Here is a 22,912-nt window from a genome sequence, read left to right as displayed (position 1 = left end):
TATCAGTAACATACGTTTGCCAGGTTTCCTTCCCTCCCTCCCTGAGACTAGTTAAAATCCCTTGCCCATTTTCTTTTAAACTTTCCTGTACTCATCTCTCTCTCAGCACTTCACTGTCAATCCATTACCATCAGCTCCAGTGGAAACACTGGGTGGGTCAAGCCTACACAGTCATGTGACTCATGTGACCACAAATTCTAATCTCAGAAGCACACAGACTCCCAGTCCCTGTCTCTTTAGGATATACCTGTCCTTAGTGTAATTGTAGATAGTAGAGTAAATGTCCAGGCACTCCAATAGCTTTAGTAACAATTATTAGAACAAAAGGAGCACTGCAAAGTTTTGACCCAAAATTGGGTCATTGTCAAGTTTTGTTCTAATAAATGCGCCTGACACTATTGGAGTGCCTGGACATTTACTCTACTATTTACATTTCTATTTTATTGGATTGTGCTGGCCCATAGTCTGGTTTAGCACCCTTAGCTTTTGAGGATTGAGTGTGGTTCCTACTTGCTATATTGTCCTTAATGTGATGGGAGATGGGTTGGCTTGGCACAATAACCTGGTGAAAGTGGAGCGAGGCATTCAATTAGTTACTAGAGAGTGGGCAGCAGGCCAGGGTCACCTCCAGTCAGGTAATTCAAAAAGTGAAGTCCCTTGCATGGTTGCCAGACAAAGAGGGTAGGCCCCATTGCCAAATTACTCTGAATCACAGTGCCATTGACTATGTTATAGGCTGTCATCCTCTGATATTGACAAGGTTGGCTCATTTAAGGGCAATTACTCATATATCCTTTAAAATAGTGGTGTGCAGATGGGCATCTCTGAATGCTCAATGCATACACTCCTCAAGAGAATTAGCTCAGTAGCTAATGACTATGATGAGTTCCATTTTTATCAATTAAGAAAAAGCAAACAGCTGCAGCTTGGAAAACATGGCCTGGTCTAGTGGTTTTTATATTTTTTCCCTGATTTGCAAACAGGTGGGTCACAAATTGCAATCAGCGAATTTAATACATGGTCTACCCTACTTGGTCTAAAATATACAGGCTGGTGGTGGTGGTGTTGATACATAATATATATATATATATATATATATATATATATAGAGAGAGAGAGAGCGAGAGAGAGAGAGAGAGAGAGAGAGAGAGAGATTTATATATAAAAATATTCACAAAATAAGTTATTTATGAAAACATGATAGGTCAGTTACTAATGACACAAACTAGCAAAAAGGTACATCATTAGGAATGTCTCAACAGATCATTATTACATTTTTGTTAATGAACTGTGACACAATATAAAATTGTCAGTGGAATAAAGATCAGGTGTGTTTTTTGCCTATTTATGTTCAAATTGCAAAATTAATAATTAGCATTCTTGAAATGTTTCACCACAAAACAGATGTGTGCATCATTTTGTTTTGTTAAAATATAAATCTTCAGCAGTCTTTTTTTGGACCCAAATCGCATTCAACATTTCTTGATCAGAAGCCTCAAGAAAATAACAGATACCAGGAATGTCATCAGGAAAGTTTGGCGGTAGATCTGCCCTCGATCGAGGTGTAAAATTGAATCCTTTATAGTCCTTCAGCATACTGGGAAAAAATGAATACAGATGATTAAATAATGAAACGTACACATTTTAAATACATTTTTTTGAATAATTGATTTCTCTCTATAAAATGCTCAGCCTCAGGAGACTATTTACTCCAGGGCACAAGGTACCCGCACTCCTAAAGTGCAGTGATTTATACACGTTACATTGGTTTTTGACTCTGTCATCACAAGAGCCTATGATGGCTTACTTAGCCACCGATGCCAATGTAGAGCAGCAATAAAATGCTTTCCATTAAGGTGAGCGATCTATTATTCTTAAAATATAAGTTCATTTCTTTTTTTACTTTGTAAAAGAAAGATGTCTAAAAAAAAAGATTAACTAACCAGATGGCACTAAGCAATTCACATCTCGCATAAGATATATTTTCCAATAAATTGCTTGGATATAAAAGATTAATTTGCCTAGTAGGATAGTTCTATACTCCCACCTGTATGTAGTAGGGCTCACGTTGATCTGTCTTGGCACGCTGCACGACTCAAACTTATTGGCAAGAGTTACATTGTTTCCAAAAAGGCAATATCGTGGCATCCTTACTCCAACAACACCAGCAAATACCGATCCCGAGTGTAGACCAATTCTCATCTTAAAAGGGAAAACATTATTTGTTTTAAAGAAAAACATAAATACAATGTAAAACACGCAAATATCATTACCACTACAGTGTGTTGAAGTGCCCTGGCACCCCCTGTCCATTGCAAGTAGTCAAAAATGGGTTTGTCTACTTGCAATGGTGCTAAAGGGCTCTCCGGGCACCATAATCACTACATCATGCTATAGTGGTTGTGGTGCTCAGAGTATTCCTTTAATAAAAGGCAGAGCAATAGCATTTATCACACTTCTTACTCTGATTTCCTTATTATCTGCACAAGTGCCATGGTTCCTCTGATTGTCCATTTAAACTATTAGATCGTTTCAGTGTCTTCTTTAGTTCAGACTGGCACCTTACCTTTAGTACAGTAAATGCATTTTCCCTTCTTGAAGTAAAGCATAATATAAGTAAAGTAAAACTAAATGGTTATCAAAAGACAGCTCATAGAAAGAAGTGGATAAACCTCCTGTTTATTGTGTTCACCTACTTTGTACAGTGATTCTCTAGGTGTATATACAGTGTAGGAAAAGGTCCCAGTCTTGTGAACGAACACAAGTCAATTTCAAGAAGTGTTATTGCTCATCTAACAAAGGGGTAAATGAATCAAGGCAAAATAAGTGCTAATTAAGGTGCAAAATTCTAAATGTTCAGAAACACCGTATTCGTATCTATGATGAGTCTGGTCCTTATTTAGCCATTTGCCCTAGAATAGCATCTGTTTTGCCTTGAAAAATATCAACCCAAGTATTTTCTCTTTCAAACTAATTGCCTCTTGAATCTGGCAGTTTCTTTTTTACTACCAAGCTGTCATAAACAGGTTAATACACTCCATTGAAAACCGAGAATTTGTCTTTGCTCTCATTATAAATAATAGATGATTAACTACTACAGCAAAACAAGAGTTTATATAACAGCATATAAAACGTCACTGCCTATAGCAACAAACAAGGATGGTTGCAATGTATCAGGGAGATCACTGCTGTCTGATTGGAATTTTCACTGGATGGTCTTTATGAATTGATAAAGGGAGAGGAACATTATATTTCTCGTTTGCCTTAAAATGGGTGATGCAGGAATTTAGCAAACATTTCCCAACACCAAGCAGGATATCAAAATCTAAATATAGATATGGTTTAACTACAAAACATTAATCTCTGTTGCTTTAGTCAACTCTGGTCTTGCTTACTCATTTTGATCAAAGTGGTAAATCAAACAAGTCTGTTTTAATAAACTTTCCAGATAATCCAGTACTATCAGAACAATTTCCCAAATGATTTATTTACAAAAAAATCCCATAGACTTTAATTTTTGCTATCATTGAAACATTTGAAAAGCATATTACATTGACAACTATGTAAGCAAGCGATTTAAAGGAACACTACAAGCACCATAGCAGCTCAGTTATAGTGCTCCTGGCATTTGGAGTGTTCCTTTAACGAATAGGCAGTATGTAGATATTCTCTATGGGATAATAAAATTGACACTTAAAGTTGAAGCCCTGTTTTTTTATTGCAACTTTCCTTTTGCAATTTCTTGCAATTTCCTAGTATTTCTAATTGCTTCTGTGAATCTGCTGACGTTAAACAGATACTATGTCCATGGGACAAGGATAAGGACCTGCTTGCACAATAACCTATGCAAGAATTATAAAATGTTTTACTTCTAAGAGTCTCTAATGTCGGAAATACAACATTTGCGTGCAACAAGATACTGATCATTGGGCATCATACGGGTTTTCATGCTTTCAGATTCTCATTAGATTTTTAATGAATATAGTGCCTGACTATAAAAAGTAATTGTTTTTCAACTCCGCAAAAGAAAGTGGAGACTAACTGTAAACTGACCTTGATAGGTTCTCCATGAGGCGATGTCACCTTGTCTGAGAGCTCCATCATCTTTAGAGCCATAAGAGCTACTTGAAATGCGTGCGTCTCGCTATCTTTATGTAATCCTCCCGCCACGCAATATGCATCACCAATTGTTTCTACCTAAAAATATACATGTTAAGGGTTTAGAAAAAGACACATGTTCAGCATAATTTATTACATTTCATCTGGGAGGTTATATTTAACAAGAATAATTTGGAAACATTGAATATAACACTCACTCGTGCCTAAACTGTAAGCATTGCTTTTGTAATCCTTTCCTACAAAAAATAAATCCTTGTTTACCCATCATATAATGTTTCTCAAAAATAGCTTTCCATGTGTTTATAATTACAGAGAATTAAAATATGTTGTCCGTTCATAGCTCAATGAGGCCTGGTCATTTTTTTTTTAATTTTGATTTTGGTTTTCCATTCCTTATGCATCCTGTATTTAAATCATCATACTCCCTCCCTTGCTACTTGCTTTTATTTATATAATATATTATCTTTTCTTCCTTGTGCCAGATCTCAACTCGTGGGTACAGCCATTTTGTTCTCCTCTGTCCATGATGTCAGCTGTTTGACATGTGTGGGATTAATTTTACTGATGGATTGCAGGTAAATTTGATTGGCAACTAAAACAGATGTTATTCATCGAAACTTGTAAAAAGGTGAATTCAACTACAGCAATAGTAAATTTTCTTTACAGTAAGAAGAAGCAATTTTCTGCCAAAAAGAGTTTTGATTTCCAATAACGAGTTCTCTCCCTTTTTGTGCTACTATTAGAAATTGCTTCAAATTGGGTGTTTTGCTTTCTATTAGATCATGGGTCCTCAAACTCCGCCCCCCCCCCCCCCCAGATGTTGCTGAACTACAACTCCCATGATTCTTTGAATTACATAGATAGCGAGAGAAGCATGGGAGTTGTAGTTCAGCAACATCTGGGGAGCCAGAGTTTAAGGACCCCTGTTTTAGATAAATAGCATAAGCAGATGTATGAAAGATTGAACTTGATGGATCTAAGTATTTTTTTTTGCTACAATGTAACTATTGCAAGGCCCAATGCTTATCTGATTTATTTTAGGTAGGGCTTGCCAAAATAAGGGCAGGTGCTTTATCAACATATTCAAACACTTAGCATAATGATAATTAAGTTGACCCACGTACAAGAAAAATAATTTTTTAGCACCTTGTATTTTAATTTGTGACACACCTACCCTATACACACCATGTATTAGGGATAGGAAGATGGTGCACCCTCCAGCCCCCAAAGTCAATATGAGATCAAAACTGAACCACCATGGATGAAAAACCATGATAAGGGATATATTGCAAGCAGTCTCACCACACTGCCAGGGATTTTACCCATCCCTTCCTGAAGGTAAGGTAGGCATAGTTTTAAAAAAGGTTGTACCAAAATTTGATGGGAGGCTGAAACACACAGTCTCTCTACACACAAAACACACAATCCACATATAAAGTTTCCTTGTACACTATCAACACACAAACCACACACAACTTCCCTGACACATGTACAGGGAGTGCAGAATTATTAGGCAAGTTGTATTTTTGAGGATTAATTTTATTATTGAACAACAACCATGTTCTCAATGAACCCAAAAAACTCATTAATATCAAAGCTGAATATTTTTTGAAGTAGTTTTTAGTTTGTTTTTAGTTATAGCTATTTTAGGGGGATATCTGTGTGTGCAGGTGACCATTACTGTGCATAATTATTAGGCAACTTAACAAAAAACAAATATATACCCATTTCAATTATTTATTTTTACCAGTGAAACCAATATAACATCTCATCATTCACAAATATACATTTCTGACATTCAAAAACATAACAAAAACAAATCAGTGACCAATATAGCCACCTTTCTTTGCAAGGACACTCAAAAGCCTGCCATCCATGGATTCTGTCAGTGTTTTGATCTGTTCACCATCAACATTGCGTGCAGCAGCAACCACAGCCTCCCAGACACTGTTCAGAGAGGTGTACTGTTTTCCCTCCTTGTAAATCTCACATTTGATGATGGACCACAGGTTCTCAATGGGGTCCAGATCAGGTGAACAAGGAGGCCATGTCATTAGATTTTCTTCTTTTATACCCTTTCTTGCCAGCCACGCTGTGGAGTGCTTGGACGCGTGTGATGGAGCATTGTCCTGCATGAAAATCATGTTTTTCTTGAAGGATGCAGACTTCTTCCTGTACCACTGCTTGAAGAAGGTGTCTTCCAGAAACTGGCAGTTGAGCTTGACTCCATCCTCAACCCGAAAAGGCCCCACAAGCTCATCTTTGATGATACCAGCCCAAACCAGTACTCCACCTCCACCTTGCTGGCGTCTGAGTCGGACTGGAGCTCTCTGCCCTTTACCAATCCAGCCACGGGCCCATCAAGACTCACTCTCATTTCATCAGTCCATAAAACCTTAGAAAAATCAGTCTTGAGATATTTCTTGGCCCAGTCCTGACGTTTCAGCTTGTGTGTCTTGTTCAGTGGTGGTCGTCTTTCAGCCTTTCTTACCTTGGCCATGTCTCTGAGTATTGCACACCTTGTGCTTTTGGGCACTCCAGTGATGTTGCAGCTCTGAAATATGGCCAAACTGGTGGCAAGTGGCATCTTGGCAGCTGCACGCTTGACTTTTCTCAGTTCATGGGCAGTTATTTTGCGCCTTGGTTTCTCCACACGCTTCTTGCGACCCTGTTGACTATTTTGAATGAAACGCTTGATTGTTCGATGATCACGCTTCAGAAGCTTTGCAATTTTAAGAGTGCTGCATCCCTCTGCAAGATATCTCACTATCCTTCTTTTGACCCATTTTGCCAAAGGAAAGGAAGTTGCCGAATAATTATGCACACCTGATATAGGGTGTTGATGTCATTAGACCACACCCCTTCTCATTACAGAGATGCACATCACCTAATATGCTTAATTGGTAGTAGGCTTTCGAGCCTATACAGCTTGGAGTAAGACAACATGCATAAAGAGGATGATGTGGTCAAAATACTAATTTGCCTAATAATTCTGCACACAGTGTATGTCCCATATACACAACACACAGTTTCCCACACAGATAACACAAAGCAAACAACTCACACACATACATTACCACATTCACAATCATCCAAATCAACAGCCTCACACTCACATTTTCCACATGCACACATCCCACAAAAAATATGCACACTCCTCCTTCACAGTCTCCCCATATAGACAGCCTTCCTGTGGAGTACTGCATTTTGTTTTAGTGTACTCTTCTTTTGCTATGACTATCTCTTCCTCATATGCTTTGTATGACATGTTTGTGTTTGTATGAATAAAACCCAGGAACAGTACTATAACTGAAAAGGTTAAGAAACCGAGACCTAGCCATACAAAGACTGTATTCTTGGAAATTAACTCTGCTCTATGACTTCTTGGGCTCTATGTTAATAATCCCAGGTACTTAATTCTTGACCATGATGAAAGGTCATGCACACTTCAATACCATAAGCCAATAGATAGACATACTTGGGAAGCAACACACACTTTAAAGTGGTCAGACTCCACCCTATGATGCTGTTACCTACTTACAGCTTTAGAAGATAGAACAATATACAGATACTCCTCACATACCGACCGAGTTCCGTTCCGACGACTAGGTCGTTCAGCGAATTGGTCAGTAAGCGAGAATCCTTCACACTGGCACAACAACCAAGTCTTGCATGCTTGAGAGCAGGTCTATGTCTGGGTAATTCCCTCGAACATGGACCAGCTCACTATCACAGAAAATCTCTTGAATCTATGTTCGGGGGAAATTCCTTCGAACATAGACCAGCTTTTAGTAAGAGGAATCCCTTGAATCTATGTTCGAGGGAAATTCCCTTAAACATAGATCAGCTCTCTAGCGTGGAGAATCCCTTGAATCTATGTTTGAGGGAATTCCCATGACTCATATTCAGGGGATTCATCATGCCAGAGAGCTTGTAGTATGTCCAAGCAGTCGGTAAGTAGGTAAGTGAGGAGTACCTGTGCAAAGTTTTTTTCTTTTAGAGTTTCCAATATCTGACAGTCCACAGCCAATAGGTGAGACCAGAATTCCAATTAAAAGAAACAAATCTTGCCTGGAAAGTCTATATCCACAGACTGGGGCATTTTTCCACAAATACCTCAAATGTTTGACTTGCTTTGAAGTGATTTTTTAAATTTTAACAGAAACTGGACAGGGGATTAGCTGCCACTGGACCTAGTACACTAAAATAGGAAATACAAACTAAATGTCGGTGTCATTGTGGAGTCATTTTGTCTTTCACACAACCCCAAAATGTCACTAGAAACATGCAAATAACCTGACACAATGTAATGCATTTCATATTTCCAAATTAATATAAACTTGAAATGAACAATTTAACCGATTAAACATTTCTTTACATGCTTTACAGTGCTCATGTGATGTATTCCAATGAGATGACTGCTGAATTTGTATTTATAACCACTGATTTGTAACTAAAACACATGCATTCTCGTTATAACACTGTCTTGTATTGTTTGCATCAAAGCTCTTGTAGTGTGGTCAAACTAAGCCGGCTATGCTGTAAAGCTCTAAAATGTTCTCTTCTCATTTGTGTCAAGTTAAATTTTTACAGTGCAGAAACATAATTGGCCGAAAGGGATTAAAACATTGAATGTAGTTCTGATTCAATGGTAATAAGGGCATGATTATATATATATATTTTTTAAATGGACTTAATGTCTTCCAAAAACTATCTTCTAGTAGACTATAACATTCAACCATCAACCTGAATGAGGTTAATGAGTGCTGATTTTCCTCTGCATATGGAACACAATTATTCACTTTATTATAATATTAGTTTTAGTTATGAAATAATGAAGCAATAAAACAAATACTGCATCAGTCAACATAATGCAAATAACAGGATCAATCTAAAAACACAAATATAAAAACATAGTGCAAACTGTGTATATATTAAATAAACCCCTATACAGGATACAACTCACAGGATGCAGAGCCGTCCCAGGCTCTATATGATATGCAGGAGGGTGCATAATGAGGCTAAAGCAATATCCTCGAGGAGAGCAGCACAGGATACAAAATGATAAATCAAAAATGTATTAAGAAACAATTAAAATAAGGGACAGTAAAGCCTAAGTAAACACCACAAGGTAAGCAAAATGTCCCAAAATACAATACATAAAAGTAATGCTGCAAATCCGTTTCAACTCTGGATGGAATATCTTAATACAGGGCATGAGAAACCTATTTACCCAGGCCATGCCGGTCTTGTCCTGGCTGGCCCTGCCTCCATGACTGAGCTCATCAATCTTGATGATCTTAGCCAAGCCAATGCTTTCCCAAAGGAAAGCATTGGGAGTCTATTGCACAAGCGTGGAAAAACAACTGCTGCGCAAATCAGCATCTCCTTATAGAGATGCATTGAATCAATGCATCTCTATGGGGAATATTCAGCGTCTCCATGCAGAGGGTGGAGACAATTAATGTAGGTGCTGCCAACTGCACTAGGAAGCATCTTTAATGACCGTCTGAGTGAATGCCACTAGAAGTATTACTTGGCAGTAATGTAAACATTGCCTTTTCTCTGAAAAGGCAGTGTTTACATTGAAAAGCCTTCAGAAAAAGGCTATAGACAACAGAACCACTACATTAAGCTATAATGCTTCCGGTGACTACAGTGTCCCTTTATACCAGGGAAGCCAAATATTGTGGAACTACAGCCCCCAGATGCTTTGCCAACATAAGGCTGGTGAAGCATCGTGGGATTTGTAGGTCTGTCATTTGGCCTCCATTGGCTTTAACCCTTTACCCTGAACTGTCCCACCGTGCGGGTCATTTACATTTTCTATAAATAAATTTGGCAAATTTGGCGAACGACACTGAAATTTTATCCAAGTGGAAAGGGTTAAAACAGTTTCATACATATAACAAGTACTTCCAAGTTGTTCCATACATATAACAAGTGCTTCCAAGTTCCACTTGGAAGCACTTGACTTGCCATCCACATAGAGTGAATTAACTCATTATTGAGTTTTATTTTATTATGATCTAACATAGGGGTCATCAACTTGGTCCCTACCGCCAATTAGTGGGCGATTCAGGCTTTTAGGTGGGCGGTGGTGGGTCACACACACAGCACCCCTCGCACACACTTCCCCCTCACACACACAGCACCCCTCACACACTTCACCCTATACACACACATTGCACCCATCACACACACACACACACACACACACACACAGCACCTCTCACACACACACATAGAAAAAAATAGAACAGAAAAAAGAAAAAAGGGAAAAACATAGATAAATGTGAGTACATATATTTTAAAAAAATCCTCCTTTCTAAAAAAAAAATAGCACTTGCGCTAAACAATTGAGTTACTGCAGCACCAGTGGGTGGTAAGGAAATTTTACCATGAACAAAGATACAAAACTGAGCAGTAGTTATTAAAAGGTTGACTACCCCTTATCTAACATAATGGATGTGGGCGTAGTATTTTTTTGGGAGGTGTGGGGGGGAAAGGGCAGCATTTCATCCTTGGACCCAGGCAGCACAATGTCTCGGGCTGACTCTGTCCATAACCATAGGTAGAGAGAATGGAACATAACATAGAGAGGCAGGGATATGTCATGACATCCCCTTCTCTCTGTTAGTGTAGAGATATTCAGGTTTTCCTTTGAGATCAAGCCCCAGGTGTTTCTGGTACCTTGCAACATCATCATAATGATCTTCAACAAGGGTTAGTTTGACTTCTTAGAAAGGTAGTTTAAGGCTTAAATAATTAGTAGCTCATTTTCCATGGTAACACATGGTAACAGACATTTTCCATGAACAGCCAATTAACACGCAGTTTCTGTGTACGCATTGTATAGGTAAAATACAATTTTAATGCTTAAAGGACCACTATAGGCACCCAGACCACTTCAGCTTAACCCCTTAAGGACCGAGGACGGTTCAGGACCGTCATCGGCATTTTTGCGTTGCCGACCGGTGACGGTCCTGAACCGTCCTAACGGTCTAATGTACTTACCCGATCGCCGTCGTTCCCCCGGCGGCGATCGGCGGTGCTCCCGTTGTGGGGAGACTGCCTGCAGCCCAGACAGTCTCCCCATGGCGGATTAGGACCCCTGTGGCCATGTGATCGCCCAACAGGGCGACCCCATGGTCACAATAGGTGTCCATGTGTCTGCCTTCAGGGGGACTGTCTGTGCTGACAGGCAGTCTCCCTGCCAGTGTAAAATCAGAAAAAAAATTAAAGTTAAAGTCAATAAATAAAAATAATAATTATATATGTGTATATATATATGATATATAGACGTATATTATATATATATATAATATACGTCTATATATTATATATATAATGTCATACTAAGTGTATTTTTATATTAATATGTACATATATTAATATAAAAATACACTTATAATTAAATTCCACACGTATATATATATATAATATATATAATAACTATATATATATTGTATATATATATTATTATAAAATACAAATAATAAGTAATTTAAATTAAATAAAAAAAGTAAAAATAATAATAAAAATTAAAAAAAAAATATTTTTCTATATGAAATTTTATTCTAACTGTATTTTGATATTAATATATATATATATATATCAAAATACACTTAGAATGAAATTGTATATATATCTATGTATATAAATAAATAAAAAGAATACGAAATATACATATGTCCATATACAAAATTACATAAATAATTATATAAATATACACGTAGACTTCAAATATATAAATATGCATATATATTTAAATTCTACATGTGTATTTATGTAATATTTTTACATAATTAAGTAATTTTATTGATTGCAATTTAAGGGACCTGCCTGCCAACCCAGGTCGAAAGTCCAGAGAATTTAATTTGTTAGCACTGTATTTTACCCTGTAACGTTCTACGACACCATAAAACCTGTACATGGGGGTACTGTTTTACTCGGGAGACTTCGCTGAACACATATTAGTGATTCAAAACAGTAAATCATATCACAGCGATGATATTGTCAGTGAAAGTTACTTTTTTAAATTTTTCACACACAAACAGCACTTTTACTGATGATATAATTGTTGTGATACATTTTCAAGTTTTGAAACACTAATATTTGTGTTCAGCAAAGTCTCCTGAGTATAACAGTACCCCCATGTACAGGTTTTATAGCGTTTTTGAAAGTTACTGGGTCAAATATATGGGTCAAATATTTTTACATTGAAAATGGGCAGGTTGGTTATGTTGCCTTTGAGAGCTTATGGTAGCCGAAGAATGAGAATTACCCCCATGATGGCATAGCATTTGCAAAAGAAGACAACCCAATGTATTGCAAATGGTGTATGTCCAGTCTTTTTTAGTAGCCACTTAGTCACAAACACTGGCCAAAATTAGCGTTCAATTTAGTTTTTTACTTTTTTCACACACAAACAAATATGAACGCTAACTTTGGCCAGTGTTTGCGACTAAGTGGCTACTAAAAAAGTCTGGACATACCCCATATTGAATACCTTGGGTTGTCTACTTTAAAAAAAATATGTACATGTGGGGTGGTATTCAGAGATTTATGACAGATAATAGTGTTACAATGCCACTATTGATACATTTTAAAAATGTATGTTTTGAAACCGCAATATCCTACTTGTACTTATAGCCCTATAACATTCAAAAAAATAGCAAAAAGCATGTAAACACTGGGTATTTTTAAACTCAGGACAACATTTTGAATCTATTTAGCAGTTTTTTTCATTGGCTTTTTTAGATGAGTAAAAGATTTTTCACATAAAAGTCAAAAAACATGTATTTTTTTCAATTTTTCATCATATTTTTTCATTTTTTTTAAATTAAATTACATGAGATTATATAAATAATGGTATGTAAAGAAAGCCCCTTTTGTCCTGAAAAAAACAATATACTACAGCTAAACAAAAACACCATAAAAGTGTCAAAAAGATGCCTGGTCGCAAATGTACAACATCGCAAAAACAGTCCGGTCCTTAAGGGGTTAATGAAGTGGTCTCGGTGCCAGGTCCAGCTAGGGTTAACCCACTTTTTTTATAAACATAGCAGTTTCAGAGAAACTGCTATGTTTATAAATGGGTTAATCCAGCCCTCAAATCCTCTAGTGGCTGTCTCACTGACAGCCGCTAGAGGCGCTTGCGTGATTCTCACTGTGAAAATCACAGTGAGAGCATGCAAGCGTCTATAGGAAAGCATTGATAATGCTTTCCTATGAGACCGGCTGAATGCGCGCGCAGCTCTTGCCGCGCGTGCGCATTCAGCCGAATGGGAGGAGAGGAGGAGGATGGGAGGAGGAGAGCTCCCCGGCCGGGGCTGGAGAAAGGTAAGTTTTAACCCCTTTCCTCTCCCCAGAGCCCGGCGGGAGGGGGTCCCTGAGGGTGGGGGCACCCTCAGGGCACTATAGTGCCAGGAAAACGAGTATGTTTTCCTGGCACTATAGTGGTCCTTTAAATATCTCAAGGAAGCACCATGCTAAAGGGTCAGTCTTAGCATAGTAACAACTGCTTGCGATTATAGTGGTTATGGCACAGTTGTCATGCCTTAGTTGTGGGCTAAACCACTTACAAGCATTTTTCACTTCTAAACAGCTTGACTCAGAACCAGATAATTTCGCAGCCAACTAACACTGTAACCATTAATGTGGTCTGTAGTTGTTATGGTGCTTAGATTGCCCCTTTAATCTCAAAGGTTCTAACACATCTATATGAATTAGATTTGTTTCCACCAAATTTTGTACATGTGATGTTTTATTTCGCAATAATTTTTTTCCCCAAAAAGATTTTTGCGAAAATGAATCAGAAGAACCAAAAGGGAGCAAAAATGGGCCAGTCGGTGTGCTGCAAAATTTATACAGAATATAAATATTTTATAGTCCACTGATAGGAGCATTTTCCTGTCATTTGGTTCACATTTCAAGAGTGTCATGTGATTCTGTCGGCGTGGTTGCACATAAAGTAAGCAACCACGCCGACAGAAACAATTCTTACTTACCTTGTTCATGCCAGATCACTGCCCGACCTCCCTTCGGTCCGGTCCCCAGCGGGTGCAACCCGTTGCGGTTCAGATTTTTGTAATAAATGTGCATGTAACGTCATGTCATAGACACGCATGCATGTTTTGGGGTCAGAGGTCGGAGGCAGCCAATTACAGTAAAAGGAGGGGTATTTAAACCCAAATTATCTTTCTGTCAGTACCCTGTTTATCTTTGCTGGTTCTCCGAGAGTGTGTTCCTGATCGTGTTATTATGGATTTTGACTTTGGCTTTATTTTGACTTCCCTGATTTCTGGTATCCTTGACTTTTGGCTTTCCCTCATCCTTGTATTTCATTCTGTATCCCTGACCTTGGCAAGTATTTTGACTATTCTTGGATACGTTAAGTCCGGTCATTCTAAGGTCCGGTTAGACGTTATCCTTAGTCCTAGGTGTGATACTATTTCTGCGTGCTGGATCTACAGTAATCCTGACAAAGAGAGACAAAGTAACCAATAGAAAGAAAAAGAGGAGGGGCAGTAAAAAAATAAATCTATATTTAAATGGTATATAATATATAAATAGATAAAAAAATTTCCTGAAACTCCTTTTTTCCCTCTATTTGTCACTTTTCACCTGGTCTGTGAATAAATTAACAATTGGTGGCTGCCCTCTTGCCATGAATGATCTTTTTTTCCCATCAATAATCTTAGATGCTGATGTTGGCGGTGTCCGGCTACTAACTGAGCAGGAGCCAAGACATTTTAAATGAAACACACTGTGTATAAGATAAGTTAGAAATCAACTTTAAATTTAACTCCTGAATGGAAGAGAATTGAGAAGTGAGACTGCAGGGACACGATCGCTACGCGGAAACATGCCATTTAGCAAAAATTGAGTGTCTCTTTAACCCCTTAAGGACCAAACTTCTGGAATAAAAGGGAATTATGACGTGTCACACATGTCATGTGTCCTTAAGGGGTTAAAAATGACTATTCGTCTCCACAATAAATGCCCAATTTTTCTTAAAGACAACCCAACATTGTGTGCTTGTAACACTGTAGTTAGCTGTTAATTAACGTGAGTCATACTGAGTTTTCAGCTATTGGCGAATGCGTTCTCAGAGAATAAGATTCTAAATGTCACAGATTACTAAAATAGTAAAAGATCCAGATAAGGAAAATGATAACTATAAGTAAATAAAATACAGTTTTAAATTGTGCAGAGCTGTGTATATGAACTAAAAAGTAGATAAATAATACAATGTATATTGTGACAGAGTATTGGGAATGGTGGTCAGGGGTGTATATCTGGCACCCAGACTTTTGTGCAGCCACTATCCTGACATAGGGGGGTTAGCACATACAGCCCCAGGGAAAGTTACGTTTAAATTTTTTTCTATGTTGTTATTTGGGTCCCTGGGGTGGAGTATTCAGAAGAGTAGGGTGGGCCGATTCTCCACCCACTGTCAGAGTGGCTGTGCATGAGTCCAGCCAAGGTTCTGAGTTCTGGCTCATTAGCCTCACCTGTAGGGGCTGTGAGCAGCTTTGTAACTGCTCTTAAAGCAGGGTGAAGGGAGGAAGTGTTTTGTGGAGAAATAAGGTTGGAAGGTTTTCTACTATTTGTAAGCATTGCTGCTATATATATCCTGTTGTACCCTGATATACCTGGCTACTTACTACCAACAGAAACATGCCAGAGGCCTTTTAAACTGGACTTTGTCTTGACCTGGCTTCCTTACCCTAGTCTAGAGGGCTGTGCAGTTGCCAAAAGATCCTGGACAAACACACACAAGGAAGTAAGTTTGTCACAATATATAATGATTGATTTATATATATATATATATATATATATATATATATATATATATATATATATATATATATATATCAAAATAAAACAAGAAATAATAATTATTCAATCTGTGACCGTCAACCTAAAAATTAGATGTTACTTTACCTTGTATATGTCCAGTTCCCCGCACTGATAATCAAAAAGTGTGTACAGTTCATTAAGCATTGTGATAACCTGCATCGGTGAACAATGTGAGCAGATTGCTGTAAACCCCACAATGTCTGAAAATAGCATTGTTACATTGTTAAATTTCTTGGCTTGCACTGTCTGCCCTTGCCACAGCTGCTGAGCCACTTCGCCGGGAAAGATTGAGCATAAAAGATCAACTGTCTTCTTTTTCTCCTCTTCTAAAGCTCGATGTGTCACTTCTAAAGTAGCCTTAAGCTTTCCCAACCTCTTCTTTAATCCGTCCTGTGCTCGTGCTTGTTCTCCAATAAGTACAACATCCCTTAAAGCATTGTGTATGGGAATATCTGACAGATACAGCCCACATCCAGTAAAATCCTCCAGTCTGTCCACACATGGAGATCCCAAGAACAAAATGGCACTGGATTCAAAGACGTAGATCATTTGGCCTTTCAGATTCATTGTCTGTGAATGCAAAGAAAAGAAGTATTATTTGCGACTTGCACAGTGATTATGACAGATGTCTATTTTTCCTTTAATTAAATACATCACTCGTCACCGCCTTTTTTGTCCATTTTTTCTGTTTCACTACTTATTCCTCTTTCCATCAATATCTCACCATTCTATCCCTCCTTCTATTTCAGTGTGCAATGCAAGTACTATGGTTTATCATCTTCTTACTCACCCTCCATTTTAGGCTTCCCTAATTTCCCTCTTCCAATTCGAATGGTCCACTTACCCACCTATTCTAGTTACACTTCCCCTCATGTTAAATTAAGGTCCTTTTCTGTTTGTCCTCTTTGTTTTAGTAATCATATTTAAATTCTTACTATCCTTCAATGCTGTCACTTCAAAACACAATTTATTTCACATGTTTTCAACGCAAAGAATCACTTTATATCTCAACAGTAACTTGTTTTTTTACTCTCCCGATTACAGCCACTTCTGCCAATGACCTTCACCAGTCCTTCACATTCTCCAACATTATACAGTATTTACAGTTCACACCAATATATAGAGGTTCACTTATTCTAACACTGTTGATAATAATAAATAATGATACATTTATTTTCTGTTGTATTTAAACAAAAAACAAGTCAAGAGTTCTGCTCGTGGAAAATAAATTACAAAAATTTTTGGATAATTTCAAAAAACATGTTAAGGAAAAAAAAAATACAAAAAAGAGACCATAAGGATTTTAAGGAAGGAAATATCTTTAGAATCAAAGGAAAATTTAGAATATGTACTAATAGCAGAAGCAGTTCCACATCAGGAAATGCTGATTGGACTGATTCTGATTCCAGAAATTCTAGACCTAACAGAAACCAACGTAATAGAGACTACTCCAAATCCTACAAAAACAAAAGCATCTTAAAAAATACAAACAGAAATGTGACTTTCCCAGATACTCCTGTGGCAGCTACTACTGAAACTACAACAAGAATAGATACAACCATGACATCATCTTTTTTTAGAGGAGGATTGTCCCCTTCCACAGAGACGCAGATTAAGAGACAGAAGACGATGGGAGTACAAACCAGACAGAGGAATAAATCAGATCTGACAAATAATAACTTAAACCAGATAGTCAACCTTTCAAATGTTACTCTCCAACCACATCACTCCTCCCTTTTGGGCATGGGTCCTTTCCTTTATACCCACACCAAGCACTGATAAATTTGAGTGGATCAAGGATACGAACTTCTTTGGTCGGAAACTGGCTTTAAATGTGGTACATAAAAGAAAAAAATTTAAACTAGCTAAATAAGCGGGTTTATCCCCAGAGGACTATCAACACTACCTAACATTACAGTCCCTGTTGGATGAACAGGTTATCGAACAACTACTTACAACACTTAAGCCAGAAAATTGGTTCACACCAAACCTGAAACAGGTATCTAGTGTGGACCTCTTTATTAAAATGACCACAGATGAAATTAAGTCCTTGAAGACCCCAGCCAGGGTACATGACAATCTAACTCCTCTAGAACGGAAAGCCCTTAGAGAACAGAATTAAATTATTAAACCATCAGAAAAGGGGGGAAATATAGTTCTATTAGACAGGGAGAAATATATTGAGCTCTGTATTGACCATCTGAAAGATCCAGAGTCTTACAGACTATTACCTAAGGACCCTTGAACTTAAAAATATCTTGGAACCAGCAGTAGAGGTTGGCATTATTACTAGAGAAGAATACAAATTTATTCTACCACATCTAAATCCAACAATTGCCCTCTTTTACTGCCTACCGAAGATCCACAAGGATGCACAGAACCCTCCAGGAAGACATATCATCTCTGGAAATGGCTCAATTACGGAAATAGGTAGTCACGTCCTATAGAGACTACTACATCCATTGGTCACCAGTCTTAAATCTCATCTGCAAGACACAAAACACACGCTGTTGCTCCTGGAGAATTTAGAAGTACCCCCCTACAGCATGTTGGGAAGTCTTGATGTGGTAGCACTATATAATAACATTCCACACGATAAGGGCCTCACAGCTACTTCTTACTTCCTAAACAAAATCTCTAAATTCACACCAGCCCAAAGGGAGTTTATAATACAATTACTTGAATTTATCCTTACGCACAACTTTGTTTGTGTTTAATGGACAATACTATATACAGCTTAGGGGCACAGCCATGGGTATGGCCTGTGCCTCAAGTTATGCTGTCCTCTATTTAGGCTGGTGGGAAGAGACTATTCTAGAAGAAACCATCAAAGATCACTACGGGACATATATCTTCAGCTGGCATCGCTATATAGATGATATACTGATTTTCTGGCTGGGACTCAAACTTACATACCTTATTGATGCAGAACACCTAGTTTTCCTTGACAGCAACAAATAGATTGCTTCACTGGACTAGCCACTATCCAACCAAACTTTTGTCAGGAATACCATATGGGCAACATCTGAGGGCCAGATGAAATTGCTCAAATGATAAGGCCTTCTTTTATGAAGCAAAGAAATTAAGAACTATGCTCAAACAAAAAGGATATCCAAATAGAATCTTAAAAAAGGCATTTCAACAAGCACTGGCCCAAAATAGAGGTGAAAGTCTGAGAGCCATGAGACCCAAGGAGGAACAAAAACTAATTAGATGTGTGGGTACTTATGGCCAATATTGGGATCCTGTGTTAAACATCATGTACCATAATTGGCCAATTCTACAAAATGACATTGATCTACAAGATAACATCTGCAAGTTTTCAAATATAACAGCACGCAGATCTAAGAATCTGAGGGACCAACTTGTACATAGCCATATCGAACCAATAAAACCACAACCCACATGGCTAACACAGACAACAGGAACATATCAATGCGGCCATTGTAGGGCCTGTAAATTTATTAAACCCACAAAATCAGTCATGAGCACAAGAATTCAGAAAGAGCATAAGATCAAAGAATGTATTTATTGTGGCTCTGTACGAGTGGTCTACCTGATAACATGCAGTTGTCTGTACGAGTGGTCTACCTGATAACATGCAGTTGTGGTCTACCTGATAACATGCAATTGTGGCTCTGTACGAGTGGTATACCTGATAACTTGCATGTTATCAGGTCTACCTAATAACATGCAGCTTAGACCAGTGATGGCGAACCTATGGCGCGCGTGCCACAGGTGGCATGCCGGGCCCTCTCTGTGGGCACGCGGCCATAGGTTCACCATCAATGCAGAGTAGGCACCTGCCTGCCTGCCTGCCTTTTTTGGGCAGGCGCCTACTCTGCTTCCGTGTCGGGAGGAAGGGGGGAGGGATCTTTGAAGCAGCTCCCCTGTCCTCCCGCACAATGCTGTGTGGAGCGTTGCCGAACGTTACCATGGCAGCGCTCCACACAGCATCGCACAGGAGGACAGGGGAGCTGCTTCACAGATCCCTCCCCCTGCAGTGCTTACCACCACCGGGCCACCCCCCACAGCATCCCTACCCCCAGCACCCTTACCCCCGCCCAGCACCCCTACCCTCCACACAGCACAGCACCCCTCTCACACACACATTACCCCTCATACACACACACACACACACACACATAAAGCACCCGCCCCACACACACACAGCACCCCCCCACACACACAGCACCCCCCACACACACACAGCACCTCACACCTCAATACAGTATGTGTGTGTATTCAGCAGTCTGTGTGTGTGTGCGTGTATTCAGCAGTCTGTGTGTGTGCGTGTATTCAGCAGTCTGTGTGTGTGTGTGTATTCAGCAGTCTGTGTGTGTATTCAGCAGTCTGTGTGTGTGTATTCAGCAGTCTGTGTGTGTGTATATTCAGCGGACTGTGTGTGTATTCAGCGAACTGTGTGTGTGTATTCAGCGGACTGTGTGTGTGTACTCAGCAGTCTGTGTGTGTGTACTCAGCAGTCTGTCTGTATGTGTATTCAGCAGACTGTGTGTGTGTATTCATCAGTCTCTGTATTCAGCAGTCTTGTGTGTGTGTGTGTATTCAGCAGACTGTGTGTATGTATTCAGCAGTCTGTGTGTGTATGTATTGCATTTGTTGGAGATACTAATAAATATAAGCTTAATTTTATCTATTTATATCATTATTTAAAATTTGTATAATTGAACTCTCTGTGTTCTTTTAAAACAAAAGTTATTAGTTTGGACAACAGTTCGAGTTGTTTTTTCTAAACTTAAACCTCAGTATTTGGGTTTAATTGCCGTGTTGGCACTTTAAGGAAATAAAAGTTGGCATGTATTGCGGTTTGGGCACTCTGGCTCAAAAAGGTTCGCCATCACTGGCTTAGACGAAGAATCCTACAACATATTTGCTCAATAACGAATCCTAATGTGTCAACTCCAATCTCTAATCATGTTAGAAAATTTCATAATGGAGATCCCACACATCTAACCTTTCAGGCATTAGAAAGACTTACTATGAACTCCAGGAAAGGTCATTTTAATAACACTTTAAAACATTAATTCCAGAGGGCCTCAATGAGGAATTTAATTTTACACCCTTTATCCATAAATCATTTATGGGATAAATCCAGAGTCTTTATCACTCCTGATCCTGCATGGGTGTTATAATGAGCTTACTACATCTAATTGCTAGAAGTCTCAAATAGCTGCACTAAACAGCGAACTTGTTATATTTCCTCTTCATTCTTTAATATCTTTACAACAGCTACACAAAGCTAATTAAGTAACAATGTTACTATTCTCTCAAGATACATGCTATCTTTTTAATCCAAGGTAACATAAACAAGAATACTATTCTATCCATTTGAAATTTACATCAATTAATTATTGAAAACTACTTACCATGTATCTTGGAATAAACAAAGCTAAAGTAGCCTATAGTCTAGTATATGTAAGCATTTGGTCTTTACATACAACTAGTGCGATCCCAACACTGTAGGACTGTAGGTCAGGAATGACCATTTAATCTTGCTTTATCATTTATAACATTTATAATATCTACATTAAGCTATTCAAGTAACACAGCTTTATTCCGTCAAGGTACATGCTATCCCATGATATTTATTAAGATGGTAGGATATCATTCTAAGCCTCCATCGATTATAAGTATTGGAATTCGTATACCACTAATGCGATTTCAACCCTTTAGGACTGTCTAATTTTGGACACAATCTAAATTTTGTCTTTCGTTTTTTCAATAACTATATCTCCGTACATTCTATAAGACATACAAGACATATATAAGTCCTCAGTATTATAAATATTTGGTCTTTACATACAACCAATACTTTAGGACTTGTCAATCTGATCTATTACTTATTTTTATCTCAACAGCAACATCTGCTTTTATCTTACTTCTCCCAACATTTAGCTGGAGAGTCTGGTGTCGTGAGTACTTGAGCAGGCCTCCAGCTGTGAGATTTTTGATGCAGCCCCTTCAATGGCCTTTTTATAGCAAGCCATGTCTGCCGCCAGGTCTTTTGCGGAGATCTGCCAGCATCCTCATAAGTTGGTCTGCAGTGACCGGATCCCCGGTTTTCTGTGGTACCGTTTTGTGGTCTGGCATGGGCCCAGGGGATGTTCCTTCCAGGAGGTCTGAGGCAAACTTCTCTGAGGAGTAGGAGGTGAGGTCGTCGGCCAGCGCCATTTTGGACCATGCGGCCTGCTGTGAGTTCCGCAGCATGTCCCTGATATCTCTCCCTTGGGAGCTTTTGTCCGCTTTTGGATTCCACCATAAAAAGCCTCGTTAGAGTGAATCAGTGCCGGAGCTCCAAGATTTGCGTCCGCTCCATTGCCCTGCTGACTCCGCCCCTTCAATTATGTATTTGTTCATACAAAAACAGCCTGAAAAAGTTGCATTTCTCTTCTCTGCTAATTTACATTGTTATGGGAGTGGAGGAGCCGTTTAACTTGCAATGGCAGTAATACGCAGCATAATGTATTGAGCGACCATGCTGCTATTAACACTCACTTTCAAAATGTAATCTCTAGATAAACACTTCAGGCGATGTAACTTGTTAAATATTACAAGCTTGCACTGTTCCCATAATAGTCCATCGTTGTTTAAGGTCAATTTGGATATAATATCCTAATTGGAAGTCATCTTATTGGACCATTTATGGACCTTAGCAGAGTCATATTTGCAAAAATTACAGCATAGCATAGGACAATATGACCACTGCAATCCACCTCTTCTTGAGCACAAATCCTTACTATTATGAGCTGATTCGTGTAGATCCACAGATCACTTTCTTTCTTAGAGCAGGATGCTACCAGTTTATTCAGGAAATATAGAGATTCAAAATATATCACTTTTTCAGCAGCAGCAAAGGCCAGATCTTCTGCAAATGTTTTAGAAGGCTGGAAAAATTGGAAACACA

General features: G+C 38.5%; 1 protein-coding gene across 1 annotated transcript in view; it reads right to left on the bottom strand.

The window, feature by feature from the left end:
- Positions 1 to 1,167: 1,167 nt before the first annotated feature.
- Positions 1,168 to 22,912, bottom strand: part of GUCY1A1 (guanylate cyclase 1 soluble subunit alpha 1) — a 59,770-nt gene continuing 38,025 nt past the window's right edge. Inside the window, exons 5-8 of the mRNA XM_063460102.1 lie at positions 16,072 to 16,557; positions 4,054 to 4,197; positions 2,048 to 2,202; positions 1,168 to 1,597 (exon numbers count right to left, since the gene is read on the bottom strand). Of these exons, the coding sequence (XP_063316172.1) occupies positions 1,414 to 1,597; positions 2,048 to 2,202; positions 4,054 to 4,197; positions 16,072 to 16,557 (969 nt within the window). The 3' untranslated portion in view covers positions 1,168 to 1,413. The remainder of the gene's footprint in view (positions 1,598 to 2,047; positions 2,203 to 4,053; positions 4,198 to 16,071; positions 16,558 to 22,912) is intronic.

Source organism: Pelobates fuscus, chromosome 6, assembly GCF_036172605.1.
Source record: "Pelobates fuscus isolate aPelFus1 chromosome 6, aPelFus1.pri, whole genome shotgun sequence".
Lineage (NCBI taxonomy): Eukaryota > Metazoa > Chordata > Amphibia > Anura > Pelobatidae > Pelobates > Pelobates fuscus.
The sequence above is the reverse complement of the archived record's forward strand: the minus strand, read 5'-3'. Positions and strand labels throughout refer to the sequence as shown.